At 44.0% G+C, this 20,886-nt stretch overlaps 1 protein-coding gene across 4 annotated transcripts in view; it reads left to right on the top strand.

Annotated features, from left to right (window-relative positions):
- Window positions 1-20,886, top strand: part of CAMKK2 (calcium/calmodulin dependent protein kinase kinase 2) — a 557,312-nt gene that overhangs the window by 326,628 nt on the left and 209,798 nt on the right. For all 4 annotated transcript variants that reach the window (XM_069619567.1, XM_069619565.1, XM_069619566.1 and 1 more), the window contains one exon: window positions 6,540-7,132. In XM_069619567.1, the coding sequence (XP_069475668.1) occupies window positions 6,602-7,132 (531 nt within the window). In that variant the 5' untranslated portion in view covers window positions 6,540-6,601. The remainder of the gene's footprint in view (window positions 1-6,539; window positions 7,133-20,886) is intronic.

Genomic DNA, 20,886 nt, shown 5'->3' with positions numbered 1-20,886 from the left:
AGGGGGGCTCATGGAGTCTCTCCCTCGACCCAGTGGAGGAAAGTTGAAGGACAGTATTCAAGTAGAGATAACACAAAGTCTGTGGAAAGAACTTAAAGAGTTGATGAAGAATCTAAAAATAAACATACTCAAAAACTAAGCCTGCTAAAGACCGCAGATAAACTAGGAGAAGGGAGCCATTCTCCTAGTACTGGGATATATGCAGCACTGTATAAAGCCCAAACTTTGAGAGACTGCTCTCCAGGAGAAGGGAGTCATTCTCCTTTGTTGGGATAGCTTAGTGATTTGTGTTTAAGTGACAGGGATAGAGTAGGGGTTTTGACTAGAACAGTAACCTTTTGACTGGCCCAAGTTTTAGTTTTCTTGAGTTATGGAAACCACCTATAGTAGGGCTAGATAGGATGGCATTTCCTGTTAAATAAAAGTTTGTAGCAACAAACATGCCTTCACTTGGCCACACCCCTCATTTCAGGTGACCACAAAAGTTAATACCTAACTAAAAATGCTCCGGGCATTAGAGCAGGGCTTAGAAGAGTTCCACAACTATACCTACCGCCATTTTTCATTATTAGGGTTAGAGGAAGATGGTCACTTACTGGTCTAATCAGTACACTGAAATTCACTATACTAGGCCATCTGCTCATAGAGATACAGTTATAATCAATTAAGCGCTTGCCCAAGTGGCCGACAAATGTCTATCTTCCAGGTTGGTCAGATATAAAACAACCGTTCACTTCTCTTAGCCCACGTTAGACCACCCAGCTCCCCAGCTGTAGACCTGCAGTGTCAGTCCTTTTGCAAATAAATATGGGCCTCTCTACGCCATAGACCTGATCACACACTGTGCCATAAGTGTTCTGTGCCGGGCCTTCACCCATACGGACATTGAAATCCCCCCCTATTATCCAGATAGTAGAGGAGGGCATAGATTCCTGCAAAGTGTGGATAGTTTTAAAAAATCCATTTAGGGAGGTTCTTTTAGGGCTGCGTTTTACATTACAAAAATTCACAAAACTAATTAAGGATGGGGGGTTGTGCCCACCAATTCACAACTTCACACCTTGTAAGATCCCGTTCTTATTACAAACCAGTTCAGGTATCACAGGCAGTAAAGAGTAGACCAGGATTGCTAGTCCCCCCATGTTATGTCCCTTTTTACTTTTGCAGTCAGGTAACATAAAGGAGTAATAGCCCTCAAGGTTAATATGTTCAATTTGCCAGGTCTCCTGTAGAAGCAAAACATCATAGTTAGAAATGAACTGGATCAGCCCATATCAGAGGGGTTGTGTAAAGCCCCAGCTACATTCTGGGACAGGACCTTATAAGTATTAGCATCAAGTTCAGTAGTGGCAGTGGACAAATCACCAGAATTTGATTCAATCATTATTGGAGGAGACAATAAGCCGTAGCTCCTAGTGGCCTGTCTCCCTCTTATACCTGTCATACCAGGCTGTGTGGATGTCATAAGTAGCCTGTTCTCCACCGTTGGATTTAAAGAAGAGTTTATAATAGCAACTCATTGAGTTTCAGACGTGGGGTGGACAGGTCAGTCCACTTCTTCCAATGACTCCAATACTTGGAAGCCATTCTTCAGATTAAGCTGAGTTGAAATTTCCCCACTTGTGTTATCATTGATGTTTTTCTTAGCATAGTACAATGACCGAGGAAGGGGCCAGAAGTTATATGATCTTGTTCCAGGTGACAGCTACGCAACCTCCCACTTCCAACGGTAATAGGAGGGTAGAAAAAGCCCAAAGGGAGCAACCTGATGTTAGTACGATTACGGGGTATTGCTGCTATTGACAGAAAATAGGACACTTTTTGAGCAGAGTCAAATGACACATTATACAGTCTCCCAGGAATGATTTGTTAGTTGTGCCGAGCCAGGAGGTAGGTCTCACCATTAGGAGTTTTTGGAGGTTAAAGTCAGCCATCGGGTAGGTAGTATTCAAACAATGAGAAGCTTGGTGAATATGTGTATAAAAGTCATAAGCATTGACTCCTCTCATGGGTTGGGGTACCTTGGTCATTATATTATTAGTACATATGGTGTTGCAGCAGGTGGTAGAACAGGACTACGCTCTAGGCTTTTCAAAGTACCAGTGACCGATAGCGATCTTCGACCAAAATATCGATGTTGGTGTCGGCTTTCTGTAGCAAAGATATCAAAGGCCATCTGGTTAATTTTTCAAGCCAGGGAGGGACCTCGGTGCGTTTGAATATTAAAGTTCCGTTTGTCGCCCTGTTGTTTATTCAGAATTACAGGCAATTTCCTCTGTTCTGGAGTTGATGGTGCAAATCGAGGGAGACATGTCAAAAACTGCCAGCTGGAATGACATTTTACCCAAGCAAATTGAAGAAACTTAAAATGGTCACTTTAATACTACTGCACACTAAGGGAATGTTCTAGAACATATTGCCCGGCTTCACCAACAAAGTACTAAACGGTCTTCACAAAACGTGTAGCTTTTGCCTACACTCTAGCGAACCCCAGGGCCACAAGAGGACCTATGTCCGTGCAAAAAATAAATCTGCAAATTTCCTCCAACCCCCCACATTCAGATTCGCAGTCCATGTAAATGGAGCTTACGAAGATCAATGGTGGTAATCCTCGACGCCCCACTGGATCGTTATCAGAAATCCATGGTATTGAGGAGAACGACATGTTCTAGGTGAGCTGGTCAACAATGGATGTTCGAGGCACAGCCCGTTTGAAAGCATCAGTCTACAATAATTTGTTCAAACTTAAATTCCTTTCAATGTTATGTTCTTACTGGTCGAGATGCAGAGTCTGAATTCTCCTTCAGTGCTTTAAGATTATTTCTGAAGAGAAGCATCACAGATAAACCAATACATTTCCTTAATTTCATGAATCTCATTTTGTATGAATGGGGCAGGGAAACCCCAGGTTCTCAGTTTACCCTCCCACTCCGTTTGCAGCCAGAAGTAGTTTCAAACAAAAAAATGCCCTAAGCAATTACATCATGTAATTTTTAGTAAAGTTGATTATTTTGTGTCCCTCTAAGCATAAGTATTTCAAAAAAGTAGTCAGAAATCGTACTAAATTTGAACAGATTGTGCTTTTATTTAATATTTTCAAAAACACTGCTTTTTCTTACAACATTTCTTCCGACAGTCAATATTACAACCACATTCTTTAAACAAAAGGCCTTACTGTGCGCTCTTTCAAAAGAAAACGCTCCCCGCGCAGGGAGACCAAAAGAGTAACAGGGCCTGATTTACAAGAGCGTTTTTTTCAAGTGGAAAATCACATTGAAAAACGGTTTGTAAACCAGTCCTATGGTTTTCTTATCATTCCCTCTGCCATATTATCGACAGAATTTCTTATTGATGTGAAAATAGGTTAGCAGTGTTTGTTTAAGTCAACATGTTTTGAGTGCATCTGTGTTCCTTTTTTTCAGCCTTTTTATTGGAAGAAAGTGAATCAGTTATAACGCAGCAATCAGGAAAAGAGATGGGCAAATCTTCACATGACCGTAATCTGTTGATCAACAAGAAAGTATTGCGTAAATAACCTAACAACTGATAGCTGACGAGGAATTGGGTAGTTCTAAAGATTAGCCCGTTTCAATACTTGGAAGCCGGTATCATTGTGTTTACCAATTAGGGCTAGCAGTTATAAAGTGAGCATGTGCAAAATATTTCCAAACTGGGACCATAGTATAGAAACTTTGCACATGTGCAAGACAAACATTGCCTTATTGGAAATACGTTCTTTCAATGCATTTTTGCTGACCACAAAGGGCTAGCTAGGACTAGACTTGACAGCGGTTGTTATCGAGTTGAGGCCATACCAATCCTACCGTCACTCTGAACAACCTTTTATCTTTCCCTTGCTGTGCCCTATTGCCAAGTAACAAGGACAGTAAGCGTGGATGTGTGTTTGTGTCTTCGTCTTTTCCCAAACAGGGTTTGCCACTCTATTTGGCAATTTTCCCTGGCTGGGTATTTAGACTTATGTCTTTGCTTTTAACCTAAGTCTCCCTAGGTTAATTCAGCTAGTATATTGGGATATTAAATAATGATGTACCCCCGAATATAAAGCTGAAATGAACATATGAAGAAAAGTATTTAAAAAAGAAACACCTATGGCATCATTTCAGCTTTCTATTTGATAATAGATAAAGATGTCACAGTCAATGAGCGGAAAATGGAGAATAGGGTTGTTTTTAGAAGACAGAAGGATAGTACGATTTTTATACATGAATATGAGTGGCAATGGCCAAATAGGGTTGAAACAATCTATAAGATTGTAAAGGTTTATTCAAAAATAATTTCGCTTTACCGTCTTATCCTGTCCCTTGTAGATAAGCGGGCCATCAGTGCATTCTAGACCTAGATTGGGAGTAGGCAGTATCCTTCTGTCTTCTAAAAACAACCCTATTCTCCATTTTCCACTCATTGACTGTGAAATCTTTTTATGCTGCAACAAACTTACATACAGTTGTGTTTTGCCCCCCTTTTGTGTTATAATAACTATTAGTCAGAGCAGTACCCTGTACACTGTTCATACAGTGCCCTATAGTCTGTGACTAGCTAGGACTAGTGCAAACATTGCCCTGATGCAAAAATGCACTGAAAAACATTTATTTTCCACTTGTGCCGTTTTTGCCCTAGTGTTAATTGCACATGCACTGGTGCAAAGTGTCTGTAATACAAACCCTGAGGCTTTTAGGCACAACATTTTACAATACAGATCTTTCAGGCATCACATTATCTCTGTTGTAATGGCTCTGCACACAGCAGAACTGATTAACAAAGACTAGTACCCCGCAAGGGACAATCCGTTCTGGAGTGCCGAGTCCCGCTGAGTTCTTTTCTCCCCCGGCCCCCATTGAAAGGGAGAAGGAACTATGGTTAGTCCCTTCTCCCGTTCCATGGCGGGCATTTTGTTTGTTTACTTTTTTTTCAATTTTTGTTTTAATGGCTGCCATGGAAAGGGGGATGGGACTACGTATAGTCCCTTCTCTCCGATCTCTGGTGCCATGTTGTTTCTCCAGTTGAGAAACAATTTCAATGCTGTTTCTCAGCTTGAGGAAGAAAATGCTATTAGTACGCCAGTACGACATACCGAGGTACTAATAGCAATAGAACCCATCAAAGGGGGGAATTACTGGTCTGGAATGCCCCTGGGGCTACATTGAAGGGCATTAGCAGAACAGTAATGTCCCCGCCTCCTTGGGTTCTATTGCTTCAGTAACTCTGACTTATTCCTGACTTACTATCCACTTTTCCCGAGTACATCAGTTACTCTTGGTTTATTTCTTTGAATATCAAAATATCTCTCTCCAGCAGTAAGTCAAGAGTAAGTCAGAGTTACTACCGGTTACTTCCTTGTGAGTCAGCCCTAATACATTGAGATAATATTTCAATATTAATAGGTCTAACAATACACATTCTCACAGATTATAAACTGTGATCAGGAGGGCCCTAGCGATGGCTCTGCATTACTAAATGCTTTGACCTCCCCACCCACAGCCATCCATCATATATCACACGATGGAATACAATAAAGTGTGTCTTCCTTGTGAATCTCCTCGATTGTATATAATGCGCTCCCCAGAGAGGTCTGCAGCTATTGCGCTTCTTAGATTTACTTTGTTGTGCGCTAATTAGATTTCTAGCCGCATGCCTATGACTAAAGGAAACATTGAGTTGCTGGAGACTGTAAAATCCCGTCTGAAGGGGAAAGTCTTAAACATATATGTACTGAATGCAAAGCGCTATTCAATGGCTGACATGGACATTTCAGGCATTTTGTACAGGATCTTTCCACTTTGGCTACTGTAGAATTTTGGACTAAACAGTTCAATGTAAAGCATATAGCTTTCTTTGATCCTTGCTTTAAGTGCTTTTCATGAATTGGATGATTTTATTTATTGAGTTATAAAGCTCTAAGTCTATATTATTATTTTATTTTCTTATTTAGGATTGCGAGTGGGTTGTTATACACCAAAACACAAATATATAAATAAAAATGTAACAGATATCACTTCTTTGTGCAAGGCAGTCGGCACTTTTTATAATAATGCAGCTATTTTGGCTTTTCTTTGAGTCTGATGTTGCACAACAGTGACTTCTTTCTTGTAAACAAATACATAGCACACTAAATGGGCCACTTTGAGACAGGGATAGCCATTCAGCTTCAGCAGATTGCAGTGTTTAACCAGAGATATAGGGCCTCCCCTAAACACACACAGGCCATTTGAAGCATCTGGCAGGGGTAGAAAGAGGGTGGTAGCAGAGGAGGAGGCGGTGTTGTTGGCATTTCCATGTGCCTAGTATATCATTGACTTTCGAGCCAGCCATGAATACAAGTTATTCTATACCCTCTTTTTGCACCCTTGCCCATGAGTCAGATGAGGGCCTCTAATTAATGGTATTGACCTGCTCCATGGTCACTAATGCTACAGAATTCACTGTTTAATCCTATCATTGTAAGCAGATAAGAGCAACGTTGTGTTAGCTGCCTTTCCTGTGTTTAAGATCTGCTAGTAATGTAGTATTGTCTGTTTCAGGTTTGATACTGTACCTCTGGCAGAGGAAAGGGAGACATTTGGATGAAGCTGGGACGTACACCATGTCATCATGTGTTTCAGGTAGGCTTTTAGCGGAGAGGCCCATTTGCCCGGATGACAAGTGCCACGAGACTAAGAAACAACCTGACGTTGTGTGCAGCTTCTCGTCATTGAACATTGACCTCGGCATGGAGTCTTTCATCGTGGTGACGGAGTATGACCAAAGACCCCCCGATGGGGAGCAGGGGCAGAATGGACAGAAGGGTCTTGAAGCTGAACTCATGGACCATTGCTCAGAGTCAAACCCACCCGATTTCAGCCGGCTGGCGGAACTGGGAGCCATTGAGGACACCCTACCAGACCTCTCGGAAGAGACAAAAGGCTCAAGAGGCAAACTGACTTTGTCTGACCGGAAACTGTCACTGCAAGAGCGCTCCCAGTCAACCCAGTTAAGCAGTAGCACCTTGGACATGAACGGACGGTACATTTACCCTTCCCTTCCGTATTCCCCAGTGACGTCTCCCCATTCCTCTCCTCGGTTGCCACGGAGACCAACTGTAGAATCTCACAGGGTCTCAATCACAGGATTCCAGGTAGGAGTAATAGTTCTGCATGATTCATCGCATCACATTATCATCAGAAATGTTGCAACTGTTGTAATGAGCAAAGGCTCTAAAGGAAACCGTCAACCGACAAACCGTCCAATTGCGATTTTAATCCTCTGCATCAAATTGTAAAATACTTCCCGTTTTTCCTACTTTGTTTTGCTCTATTTGAAATTTGACGTACAAAGTGCATCCTTTCTGTGAGCAAATCGCCCTTTATTCTCCAGCACTACTCGGTCTGATGTGATCCAGTGACTCACCCTCTGGCAACCCTATAAAGGAAATATAAAGGGTGAGCATATCACAATTGAATAATGACGCTATGAAAGAGTTGCCTTTTATTTTATTTGAAATTTTTATACTTTCAAGAGTAGTCTGTGAACACCTCCAATGTGGCTGCGAAGATCTACTTTTGAATCTACTCTGTTTTCATAGAGTAGACAAAATGTTTGTCATGCATAGTCCAGATCTCGCGTGAACATGAACATTAGTTGTTCATAAACTCGTATCAAAAGTGTCCACAAAATAATTTCTAGCGAATTGTTAAATCCGCTAAATTCCCAGAAAACGTAATGCGTTTCAAACTTCTTAGAGTGCTCATGAAAAACATCTTCATTGTCTGACCAGGCAAATTGACAAATCATGGGAGGTTTTCTTGATACTGGTATGAATCAGTTCATTCACCCGTCTTCTTCATCCAAAGCATGAATGGATGCCCCTTCAAAGTCCAATGTTACAATGAGCGGACATTGTGCCTAAAAGGTTTCAGAGAGAAAGACGGCTACAGAGTTTCTGTACTAACATTTAGGCATGTTGTGATTCCATTGAAGTTATGTAGGTGAAGTAGTATGATCTCTTTTTCTCAAGCAACAAATAGACAAAGCTCAGAAACCGTACGGAGATACATTTCCCAGCAAACATAAGATCAATAGTAGCCTAATAAACACAAACCCATATCCATCGTCGCTTGGAGCTCCCAACAAATGGCAGTCTTTGTCTCCCCCCGCAAGTGGTCTCTCCTCAGGCTCTGCTGCTTCTTGTTTTTGGTCGCATGAAGAACTCTTAACTTGAGCCACACCCGAGATCCTTTGGCAATTTACTCACTGTGACCTCTGGAAACCCCTTTGCTTCCCACAATGTGCCGCCTGTTATGTTCTCTGACCCGGCAGTACAGGAAACATAGAACACAAAGAGGACACTGATCAGAGACTGGGTGGGCAATCTAACAATCATCAACACCATTCACATGGCCACTTAAGCATGTTCCATCTACTCAGTTAGCTAAACTTGGCCTTTCGAGCAAGCTCGCTCTGAGGCTGGCAGCTCTTACACATTACATACAAGTGAGTGGGTGGTGTAATACGTCACCTCCTTGTCGTTAATAGAACCATGACATTTCTAAATGTTACTATGGAATATCTGTATTCTCTATCAAGACCGAAGGCTCGTGTTATTGCTTGTTTAAAGCTTACTCGCCACTAACAAGGCTCTTGGCCGATTGGCTTGAAAAAAAATACCTTAAACATCCACTAGTTTGACCAATTCACTGTTTTCAAATTGTTCTCTTATCAGGCTCCAAAGCTGCCGGTATTCATACCAGCCTACTCTATACACAACTTGACCCATCTGGATAGGGTCACAAAAGATTCTGCCCTAAAATGTTGCCTTAGAGGAATAAGTAACTGTGAGTGCACAGGGGGCCTGAACTACCCTGTTGTGGCCCTGTATGCTGCGAGACACTTGACCTGGCACAGTTTAGGCTGTCCCAGAAAACCTAGATACATTACTGACCTAAGCTCCATTTTGGTCCTCCTGGAGATATGAAATGTCCCACCCTCCTACCCCTTTAGGCGAAAGGTTCTTACTTCCTACTTTTAGAGTGCTAACATCAGACTCTCTCTTACACAAGACAAGGCACTGCCTTACTGGAGAGGTCTTCGTTATCTGGTTACATTTGAAACGCTTGTTAAGCCATGTTGACTTCCCAGAATTTTGAATACTTCAGCGCTGGAATTTAAGAAATATGTTTTCTTTCAATAATCTACAAGCCAGGGAATTAAGCCCCCTTATATTTTCTTGTGAACAGCTGAGATACTGGACCTGACAGTATTCACTGTTCCATAAGCTTTTCCCGTTGAGGTCAACATAGCCAGGTTTTTCCATGTGAACTACAACAGCTCTATCGGGATACAAGTTCCTCTCCAGACACAAACTACACCACGATCTGTAAGACCTTGTGGCACATGGATCCCAGGATTCTCTGATGAATTGCACAGCCTTTCCTGAAAAGTCTGTTTTTTTCTAGGTATTCCAGAAATCATCCCACCCACTAGTGTTAGGGACCTCTGATTGAACTCAAGAAAAGGCACTGGGAGGTTTGCAGACAACTATAGCAAGTCGGGAAACCATACTTGAGTGTACCACGCTGGTGCACTAAGACTAACGTCCCTTTCTGTCTCCTGGCCTGAACCAATACCCATGAAAACACTGCAGGGCAAATTCTCTCTCTCTCTGGCCTCATACCTGCTAACTTTGTCTGTGGTGACTGTCCCTGGTCTTTAACATTAAAAATGTGTCGAATTGCCTGTTTAGCCTCAAAGCAAGCAGGTCTGTCTGAGACGGCTCTGTCATCTCCATCACCCTCTGAAAGACTCCTGTGTAAAGTTGCTAATCACTGTAATCTCTAAAATATTTTGAATTACAATTTGCTACCACATGGGACATCCTGGGCAGACTTTTCCCTTTTCAGACAAAAGTGACAAGAGTCTTTAGCCGGATCTGAAAACATCCTGGACCATGTAGCAACAAGGTGATTGATCTATTGCTCTGAAGACACAGTGCCCATCTTCAAAAGAGGGCAACACTCTACCCTGCCTTTAGCCAGGCACCTGACTGTGATGGAACCCATCAGAAGGTCCAGGAATTTGATGTGGAGGCTCAGGACTCTCCTCCACCATCTCCCTCTGTTACCAGTTGTACACAACAGTCACACCAGCCCCTCTGACTGCTCCCAAATCTGATCACTAGGATAGGGGAGCTCCAAAGGATTGCCCCCCCACTCCACGCCATATGTTTGAGTCACCAGAATAGCTCTGTCCTTGCCTTCACTTAGAGTGGGATTGAATGACATATGATAGCCCTCATCTGAGGTATCAAATCGTCAATTACAGCAAGGCTTGCTAATGCAGAAGGCTGGGGAAGATAGCTTCAATAGATGATGCCAGGAGCCCCACCACCCAAGTCAGATCTCTTTGCAAAATCCATTCTTTCACCAGCACTGATCAGATCTCCCTTCTGATGGCTTGTACTTTTGCCTGAGCCAGTCTGAGTGAAGCTGGTACTGAGTCCACAAAGAAACTCCAGCTTCTGAGAAGGTTGTTCTCTGACATGAAGATCATATTGTCCAAGCACATGATCATTCGAATCCCCTGTTCCTGAAGGTTGACTGCCCACAGCTTGAGAAGCTTGGTGAAGCACCAGAGAGCCAATGAAAGACTGAAGGGGAGGCTCTTGAACTCCCACAGGTGGTCCTGCCACATGCAGTGCAGAAAACGCTTGTGAGGCTTGTAGATCGGAACTGTCAGGTGTGCTTGAGATCCAACGGTATCACCCAATCCCACTCTTGCTGGATGTGCCTTAAAACATGGATTCCTTCCATCTGGAAATGCTGGGACACAAATAACGCGTTCAGAGCCCTGACATTGATGACGAGCCTTATTTTCTGTTGCCTTTTGATCAGACAGGTATTACTAGCTGTCTCGTCCCCCTAACTGCTGTAGGATCGTCTTCTTTTTTCCACACCAGTTCACAAACCTCATGTATTACTAACCCTTGGTCATCCCCCTAGAAAAGTGTAATGGGGGTGCCATGCAATTCTGAGATGGCTTCTCAAAAGATTCCAGTTGAAAACTCTGGATTGTCTCCCGGACCCAAGCATCTACAGAGATCACACGTCAGCTTTCAGAGCACTCTGCTAACCTTCCCCCAGCTTCAGGCATGATTGTGTATGCTCTGGCTTTCTATTTCTTGCTGCTTTTCCAGCCTCTAGGTTTGCCTCTTCTGCAGTTAGGGAAGAAGGCGTTTGTGCCTTGTCGAGATTGTTTTGGCAAGATACCAATTCTGCCATTTAGGAACCTTTGTCCTTGTCTGAAACTGCAGCTGTCCGAGTGCCCCTCTCCTCAATTAGCCCTCTCAATAATTTTGGGGGAGAACACTTTCCTGAGCAAAGATTGGGCTTTGTCCAGCGTGACCCTGAAGGGCATTCCATTAGTTACTGCCTATTCTTCTGAGGTTGCTAACTCTTTTAACTTTGGAACAATTTTTACCAGAATGTATCTCCTTATTTCTGCTGATATGGCACATTAAAGTTACACAAAAGACCCATGATCCTCCAAGGCCATCTTGCAAGCATATGAGCATCCATCAGTTTTACACATTCCTTGGCTTCTTCCTTTAACTGCAAAATCTTTGCTGAAGGGCCAACCACATCAAGTCACATTTATTGGCATGCTTCCCATGACCATTCACTCCCTTGATTCATGTCTCTGCCATTTCTGCCCATGAATGCCAGCATGTGAGTATACACATTTTGGGTGTCTGCCACTTTGGAGGGATTGTAAGGCCTGGGACACTCCAGTCGAAGCTTATTCCGAGCTTCCTTATTGATATGGGTGCATAGCCTCCTTTGCACATACTGTGCAATCTTCTTTGGTGGTTCCCAATCGGAGGACCGAAGGTGCACCAGGGCATCTGGGGCATACCCGTTTACCAGGCCTCTCTCATTTGCTTAAAGTAGCATGGCATTATGGGCAAAGCCAATGTGATGTGTGTCCTTACCTGGGAATACTGGTGTACATTGGTGCATCCAGTATGGTCATGTTTTCTTATAGTGGCATGCCATTTCTACTGGTCATATGGGCAAAGCCAAGATGATGAGTGAAAACTGTCCTAGATTGGTGTAGCCAGTATGGACCTGTCTTTTTACCGAAGTGTTTATTTTTACTGGTATTGTGGACAAAGCCAACTTTATGGGTTTTAATATGTTGGATACCTGCCTATAGTGGTGCGCCCAGTAAGGACATGCTTACCTACAGTATCATGGCCTTTTACTGGTATAAGGAGGAAAGCCAACATGATGACTGTTTTTACATGGGGATACCGGCCTACTTCGGGCTGTCAGTATGGACATGTTTTCTTACTCTGTCATAGCTTTTTTACTGTGCCTATGGGCAAAACCAACAAAATGAGTGTTCTTACATGGGAATACTGATCTATATTGATGCAGCCGATATGGACATGTTTTCTTATAGTATCATTACTGACATTATGGGCAAAGCAAACATGAGGAGGTTCTTACGTGAAAATACTTACATATACAGGCACAGCCAGCATAGACCTATTTAAGCACAGTCAGCATTATCTTTTACACTGGCACAATACTGGGATATATTGTGGGCAAAGGCATCATGAAAATGAATTGGACAATGCCCCAGTGCACTTTTGGTGAATCTGTCATCCACAGAATGTTGTTCATGTGTTACCCTAAAGCATAGACTGTAAACTGTGTGGTTTATTTAGCAATGTTTCATAGTGTGCTGCAAAATGCACCATTTTAACCCATTATTTTAAAAGAAATTCTCAGGGGGAAGCCTCCTGAATCCCACGTGTTTGGTTGGGGTTTACACTCTACACTTGGTCTCTTGCACACAGTATTGGGAAATGTTTACCACCCTCCAATGAAAAAGGTTTCCTGCAGCCAATCTTGATTATTCCGTATATCCTGTTACTCCTCTTCCCAATATTAAACTCCCCAGAGCCTACACATTAAGGACAAATCCTCAAGGAATGCTGTTTAAGCAAAATAAAGCTTATAAATTCCCACCTGAATTTCTTTGTTAGAGATCAACATAAATGCAGTGACATTTTAAGCATTGGAAAACATTTATTGTTTAACACATTTGGGTCAGGAATGTTCTGCGTAAACAGCCAAGAGTTGAGCAATACTGACAAAAGGTGGCCAATTGAATTTTGGGAGAGTTTATGGTGTTAAGGTTTAAAGGCAAGTCCAAGATATGTCAAAAACGAAGGGGTTTCCAATGACAGGGCACAGCAATACTTTACCAGGCCACTTTGCAGTAGGACGTACACCATCACGCTGGGGTGGTTAACACTGCAAACAGTAGACGGGTATGTCTTTGATAGGTGTCCTAGATGTGGCCAGAACACCTAGAAAGTGATCGCTTTGCTCGGAAGGGACAGGCAGGCGTTGGACTGTCTTTGGCAACAGTCTTTCCTAGACTCTCAGCGGATACACACACGCAAGGATAATATTTCAAGCTCTGAGTGTTCAGGTCCAAGGGCCAACAAGCATTTCGTAATGAAACTACCATATTGCATTTGTGGCTATGAAATTAATTTGCATCGATTTCTCACATATGTTGAAATGCATCAGTTTGATTGAATCCCTAAAATGTATATCACAAGTTGCAGCACAGTTCCGTGTAAATGGGTAAATCAGTGTTAATATTAATGATTTATCAGCTCCTTCTGGGTGTATTTTAGCCCCTTTGTTGTTGCATGTGCTGATTGCAGATGCAATGAATTTTGCTGATCAAGGAAGGACACCTTTCTTGTTCAGTTGTTATGAATCGGTTAAATGGTCTGTAACACACTAATGTGGGATCAAGTGTCCTAAGTGATCAGATGCAATGCCACTCAAGCAGGTCAAGTTGGGAAGATAAGTCATGAATGGTACTGCTGGTGAATTATGTACAATATACTTTCTTGACCAATATATGCATGGAGATCATGAAGACTCCGATAGGTCAAATGCTGCATGCATGACATTACCAGCTTGGGTGAACACCCCCCTCCCCCAACTCCATTCAGACACCCACCTTCATAATACATTTGCAAGAATGCGAAATGGCTCTAAATGTCGAGGCAGCTAGAATGTGCCACCTCCTCACCTAACACAATTACACTCCATTCCACACTGAGTACACCCACCCACCACCAGATCTGTCCAATGCCTTTCAGTGCTGGATCGCGACTCTCAGCCTGACCTCTGTCGCAGTTGGTTCTTGCCCTGCTTCACTCACTTTCAGCGGGATAATGTCTCAGAGGGCAACAGAGGCTGCCTCTGGCTAGCTCTGCCTATCTGCCCTTATCAACTTAGAATCCACCTCAACATTGCCCACAACTCAGTTTGCCATATGCTGTGCTGCAGTGCCAACTGAATCAGCATCTGTGTTAAAAAAAAAAGTCTCTGGCATCATTTCATCTGCTCTACTGTAATGCCATGTAAAGTGGCCTTGGATGGGGCAACTACTGCCATTGTTGCCACCTCTCTCCAGATGTTGACCTCAACACAGAATTCTTTTTCACACATTATTGTGTGCCGCAGGGTCAAACACCTCTTCATTGATACTGATCAATTTTTATACCAAAATGACCACAATTATCCTCAATTATCCTAAATTACATATAAACACTTTATTAGGACACGCAGATGTACAGTGGAGCAAACCTAATTCCATGAAATTGACAGTACAAAAGCTCTACGAACTACATGATCTGGAACGATTTTAAGACTTCTGTACATTGGTGAAGGAAACACTCTTGGGTAGATCATCGGCTTGAAGAACCTGATTTCCATTCAAAATCACCCACATTTTTACTGTTCAGAATGTTGAGGCATTCCCTTATGGTCAGAAGGTCTGGTCTCACTCCGTGCCATCACTAGTCAGCTCTGCAAATGCACCCATTGTGGGACAGTTATGCCTTGATGTCTGTCCCTGTGTACATCAAAATGATCCCAAGTAAATAGGTTGGATCTGCCAGTCAACCATCGGTAATCAAAACATATAATTTGATACAAAACGGTCTATTGTATTTTCATCCAAAATCATGAATTCAATGATTTGACACGTGCAAACAATAAAGTGCAAACATTTATCTAGAGCCTTAAACATTCATCCATGTCTCTCCCTCATCATTCTAATATATACCACATAATCTACATCCATCCCCAAACATTCATCTATACATCACCACAACATTGAGTTCAAAATAAGCAATCAGTGCACAACTTGCAATATACATAATCTATACATATGACAAGTATTTAATCCTGCACTGTAATGCCTTGTATTCATGTGCCACTAATTACAACATTGCCCATTGGTTAATTGCACCAGATGGGGCCTGATAACTTAAACCAAGGTCATAAATACATGTGTCCACTTTCTGCAATGAATAATCTTGCCAACTCGAGTTGCGGCTTGTAGTGTTAGTGATTTACAAAGACCCAGCCTTCGTCAGGGCAACTGCGAGCTTGATAGATGAGTGGCAGTAAATGGTAACATATCTAAACAGGTATTCCAAGGTTATGGTTATCCTAATCAAGCATGCATTCCACTGCACATGTTTATAATGCAATCAAAGTGCTATTTAAGTGTTGCTCCACTTTGTTACCTAAAAGAGTGTTGCTCCTTCTTGAGCAAAGTGTTCTGTTATGAGCGAATTCCCCATCAGCATCTCCAGAGGGAACACTATCAGCGTGACACAAAGAGGATCACTGAGCCCCTGTGTACCTCACCATTACTAGAACATCTTCATGTTTAAATCTACTACCACAAAGACAAAATTCACATTCCTAATCTTCTAAGACGCTGACACCATTCTTTGGGTGGACCTCTAAATCACACACCAGCAGCATGTTACTAATCGAGTGAGAGCGCCAATTCTTAGCCGTGGACGAGTGCCGCTGCCAAACCTCCAGGTTATTGCCCACAATGGTGCACTGTCTGACCACCAACAACACCCAATGTTGCAAGTAGAATTTGAAGACGCCCAGCGTCCATTGCCGCCCGACCGCACCATCTGATAGCAATGCGACGTTGTCTATTTCCTGCACAAAAAATGGTACCCGAAGGAACGAAGTTCCAATTTTACCACCTGACAACTAATTCTGCTTTTCAATGTGCAAATCCTGTCATTGCATGTGGTTGAGCAAGCACTAAGTCTGCTAGCAACAACACTCTATTGTCTGCCGCGCAAAACCCAGCACAAGTGCTTTCAAAACATGGTGCCGATGTTTCGAGTTGTAGTGCTACGCATGCTTACCTGGGATAATGGCCATGCACAAGTCACTGCGACTTTGCTCTCTGAGTCTGCAGCAGGATTGAAAAGCGAGCGCCTATTAGGGGGGCAGCTCTAAATGTTGCTGTGACCATTGTTTTTCAGTCAACTGCAACTGTCTAACAGCTGTACACAGACCGGGAGGATAGTCCGAGACCCTCTGCATTGTCCACAAGGCCTCCTGGGGCCTGGGTCCTCAATACCTCCAACTCCCTCTTCACAAATACCTTCCTACTCGAGCTCTTCACTCTTCCACCTCCAACTCCCTCAGGGTCAGTCGCGTCTTCTAGCAACGAGTTGGTGGTAGATCTCTTTCTTCGGCTGGGTCCTCCCTCTGGAACAGCCTCCCTGCCTCTCTGAAACTTGAGGAGAACCATCTCCGGTTCCGGAAGCACCTGAAGACCTTCCTTTTTCCTTCTGCCTTCTCTCTTCCTCTCCCCTGCTGATCACCTGTCTGATACTGCACTGGTCACCTGGCTACTCTCTGATTTCAGGCCCAGGTCCCTGCCTACCCAGTTGCACATCCTCACTGCCTCCCGACAACCCATGCACTTGGGTCTGTATCTGTAACCCTACAGTACCCCTACATGCATTTTTGGACACCTGCTGTCTGCACATACCCTTGCACCCGCCACCTGCAGCCCACACTTCTTGTTATTGTTTTGATCCCATGTACAGCACTGCCCCACTCCCCTTTCCCCTGGCACTTTTCCCCTCCCACCTCCCGTGCACTTGCGCAATCTCAATGTCACTTGGCCTAGTAAGATCGTTGTCTCTGTCCTCCCTCTGTTCCCCCCTCCATGCCTCATCGCCCCTTGAAACACTTGTGTATATGCGCGTTACAAATGCCATATCATATCATATCATTATCATATCATAGCTGAGGGTCAACGCGTTTGTCTTGGAAGCAAGACAACGTATAGCAACACAGGTTCAAATCCCAGTCTCACGCTTAGAAACTGGTCTCCGGTATTAAGCATGTTATAAAATAACAATTATAAATATATCACTTGTGGCAGCACCACACAGCGGCCATCTTGGAGGTACTGTTCATAAGGCTAAACTGCTCCTATGAATGATGTGTGTCCCTAGCCTGCTGTACCTAGTGACTGACCCACGCTACATTTCACTGATGATGCCCAAGAGGGAGGAATCATGTCTGTGGTTGATTGGCGTCTAGGTCAGAAGCACTGTGCCCAGTTTGCATATGAGCTTTCCCCCTTCTCTAATGCCGTGACATGCGGATCGCTTTGAGGGGGGCCCAGAGCAGCCTTAGAGGTTATGATTTATTAAAAACCTTCCATCACTCTTTAGTTTTGCATCACTTTGTACCAACATACCATCTCTCCCCCGCATAAAAGAGAAAATAGCATAAAAACACAATACTCTCTTTGGCAAAACTCATCCGGCCGGGCGGCATCCCAGCATCAAAGTGGCCACGAGGTCTGCTTTAGAACTCAGTCAGAGCCCTCATGGGTGATCTGATAATCTTGAAACATCATTTTTTCAAGCAAACACTGTACCCCATCCCAGAAAACCGGCTGCCTTGATATATATCTGGTCCCTACAAAAACAAAGGACTAATAAAAAGGATTTAGAAAAAGAAGACGATGATCACAAAAGAGAGAAACTCCTAACAATCTCTGAATACAAAGCGGCATAAAAAGTCACAAAAAGATAAGTCCAGAGGCCATATTTAATTACCTCAAAAATCCAATGAATCCCTCTTCCAACCAGCCCAAAGCTCTCTTTGCAACATGGATACACTGTGACTATCCATTATCTGCAGCGATTCTCCCACGCTAAAGATTTGTTCTCATAAATGTTTCAATCGTCTGCGTAGAAGCACATAGCAACACCATACCCCAAATCTCTGTATCCACCATGTGACCTGTGTGCAAAACCCAGGGCCAAGTGAGCTGGTCCTGGGACAAGAACCTCCAAAGGAAAAAACACCAGGAAGAAAACATTCCAGTTCACAGCAGCTCTCCCATTAGCAGAGCAGCAGAATTCAAGTGAGACACCATAGCTCCCAACATGGAAGACATGTCGCCAAAGCAGATGCAACGTAGGTACCTTCCTGACCACCTTCCTTTTATACCGCAACCTCAACGCAGGCCAGCAATGAGCGTCAATACTAGTGCTCTGAACCTTCATCGCAACCTCAGCACAGGCCAGCAATGAGCATCAATACTAGTGCTCGGAACCTTCACCGCAAACTTCAACGCAGGCCAGCAATGAGCATCAATACCAGTGCTCGGAACCTTCACCTCAATGCAGGCCAGCAATGAGCGTCAATACTAGTGCTCGGAACCTTCACCGGAACCTCAACCCAGGCCAGCAATGAGCGTCAATACTAGTGCTCTGAACCTTCACCGCAACCTGAATGCAGGCCAGCAATGAGCATCAATGCTAGTACACGGAACCTTCACTGCATCCTCACCGCAACCTCAACACAGGCCAGCAATGAGCATCAATACTAGTGCTCGGAACCTTCACCGGAACCTCAACCCAGGCCAGCAATGAGCGAGCATCAATACCAGTGCTCGGAACCTTCACCTCAACGCAGGCCAGCAATGAGCATCAATGATAGTGCACGGAACCTTCACCACGACCTGAATGCAGGCCAGCAATGAGCATCAATGCTAGTAGACGGAACTTTCACTGCATCCTCACCGCGACCTCAACACAGGCCAGCAATGAGCATCAATACTAGTGCTCGGAAACCTTCACCGGAACCTCAACGCAGGCCAGCAATGAGCGAGCATCAATACCAGTGCTCGGAACCTTCACCTCAACGCAGGTCAGCAATGAGCATCAATGATAGTGCTCGGAACCTTCACCGCGACCTGAATGCAGGCCAGCAATGAGCATCAATGCTAGTACACGGAACCTTCACTGCATCCTCACCGCAACCTCAACACAGGCCAGCAATGAGCATCAACACTAGTGCTCTGAACCTTCACCGCAACCTCAAAGCAGGCCAGCAATGTGCGAGCATCAATACCGGTGCTCGGAACCTTCACCTCAACGCAGGCCAGCAATGAGCATCAATGATAGTGCTCGGAACCTTCACCTCAACGCAGGCCAGCAATGATCATTAATGCTAGTGCTCTGAACCTTCACCGCGACCTGAATGCAGGCCAGCAATGAGCATCAATGCTAGTGCACGGAACCTTCACCACATCCTCAGCGCAACCTCAACACAGGCCAGCAATGAGCATTAATGCTAGTGCTCTGAATCTTCACCGCAACCTCAAAGTAGGCCAGCAATGAGCGAGCATCAATGCTAGCACACGGAACCTTCACTGCATCCTCACCGCAACCTCAACACAGGCAAGCAATGAGCATTAATGCTAGTGCTCTGAACCTTCACCGCAACCTGAATGCAGGCCAGCAATGAGCATCAATGCTAGTACACGGAACCTTCACCGCATCCTCACCGCAACCTCAACACAGGCCAGCAATGAGCATCAATACTAGTGCTCGGAACCTTCACCGCAACCTCAACGCAGGCCAGCAATGAGCATCAATACTAGTGCTCGGAACCTTCACCGGAACCTCAACGCAGGCCAGCAATGAGCATCAACACTAGTGCTCGGAACCTTCACCGCAACCTCAAAGCAGGCCAGCAATGAGCATCAATACCAGTGCTCGGAACCTTCACCTCAACGCAGGCCAGCAATGAGCATCAATGATAGTGCTCGGAACCGGAGCATCAATACTAGTGCTCCGTTCAATCACCTGTAATGCAGTAATGGATCAGGGACATCTGATCATGCAGGTCTTTCGCCATATTCTTCATAGCGTTTATTTATTTATTTTGTGATTTGTATAGCGCAGCAAACCCGTAGGCATCTGGGGGGGGGCATAAGAACTTTCCACCTACCCCACCCATCACCACAATCCCACTACCATAACATAATTTTTAATTGTACCCCAAAGCTCGCTCGTGCCTAAAAAACAGTGAAAAATGCTGCAACACTGCCGTTTCAAGCGTCCGCAATCGGACAGACCCATACCGTAACCATACAGATCCACCATCTCCAGTGGCAGTGCCCACTAAACCTGCCTCCACGAAACTCTGCTCTGCCACAAGCAAAGCCACGGACGGCCTTTGCGAGCAGAGTCCCCGGGACCCAGGACATGTTGCACACCCCCTGACAAAAAAGGGCCACCTGCCCACCTCAGGAAGTACCTTCCGTCATTGTTCGTTCCCCAAAAGTGGGGTGCTTAAAGACCTACAGTTCGGCTGCCATGGTCTCTCCTCTCTCACTAGTCCCCCCCACACCCTTTATTTCATTTCTCCCACTGACACTAGACAAAAGGTCTAAGCTTATATTTATTTGTGCTTCATGCTTTTAAGGGAGGACCTGCCATTTTCATTTTCCTTTTTCACAATATTAATTTATTTGTTGTGCATTTGTAAGTAATTGTAATTCAAAGTGCCCGACACAACAGACCTATATAATGTACATTCCTTAAACTCTTCATCTGCCTTGTAGATCGTATTAAATATACCAGGTACGACTTTTGTTCCATGCAATAATCAAACTGTTATCTATAAATAAAGGGAATTCAATTAACTTTACTATTAAAAC

This window comes from Ambystoma mexicanum, chromosome 10, assembly GCF_040938575.1.
Source record: "Ambystoma mexicanum isolate Mex_15411 chromosome 10, UKY_AmexF1_1, whole genome shotgun sequence".
NCBI lineage: Eukaryota > Metazoa > Chordata > Amphibia > Caudata > Ambystomatidae > Ambystoma > Ambystoma mexicanum.
This window is presented reverse-complemented; position numbering and strand designations above follow the sequence as displayed.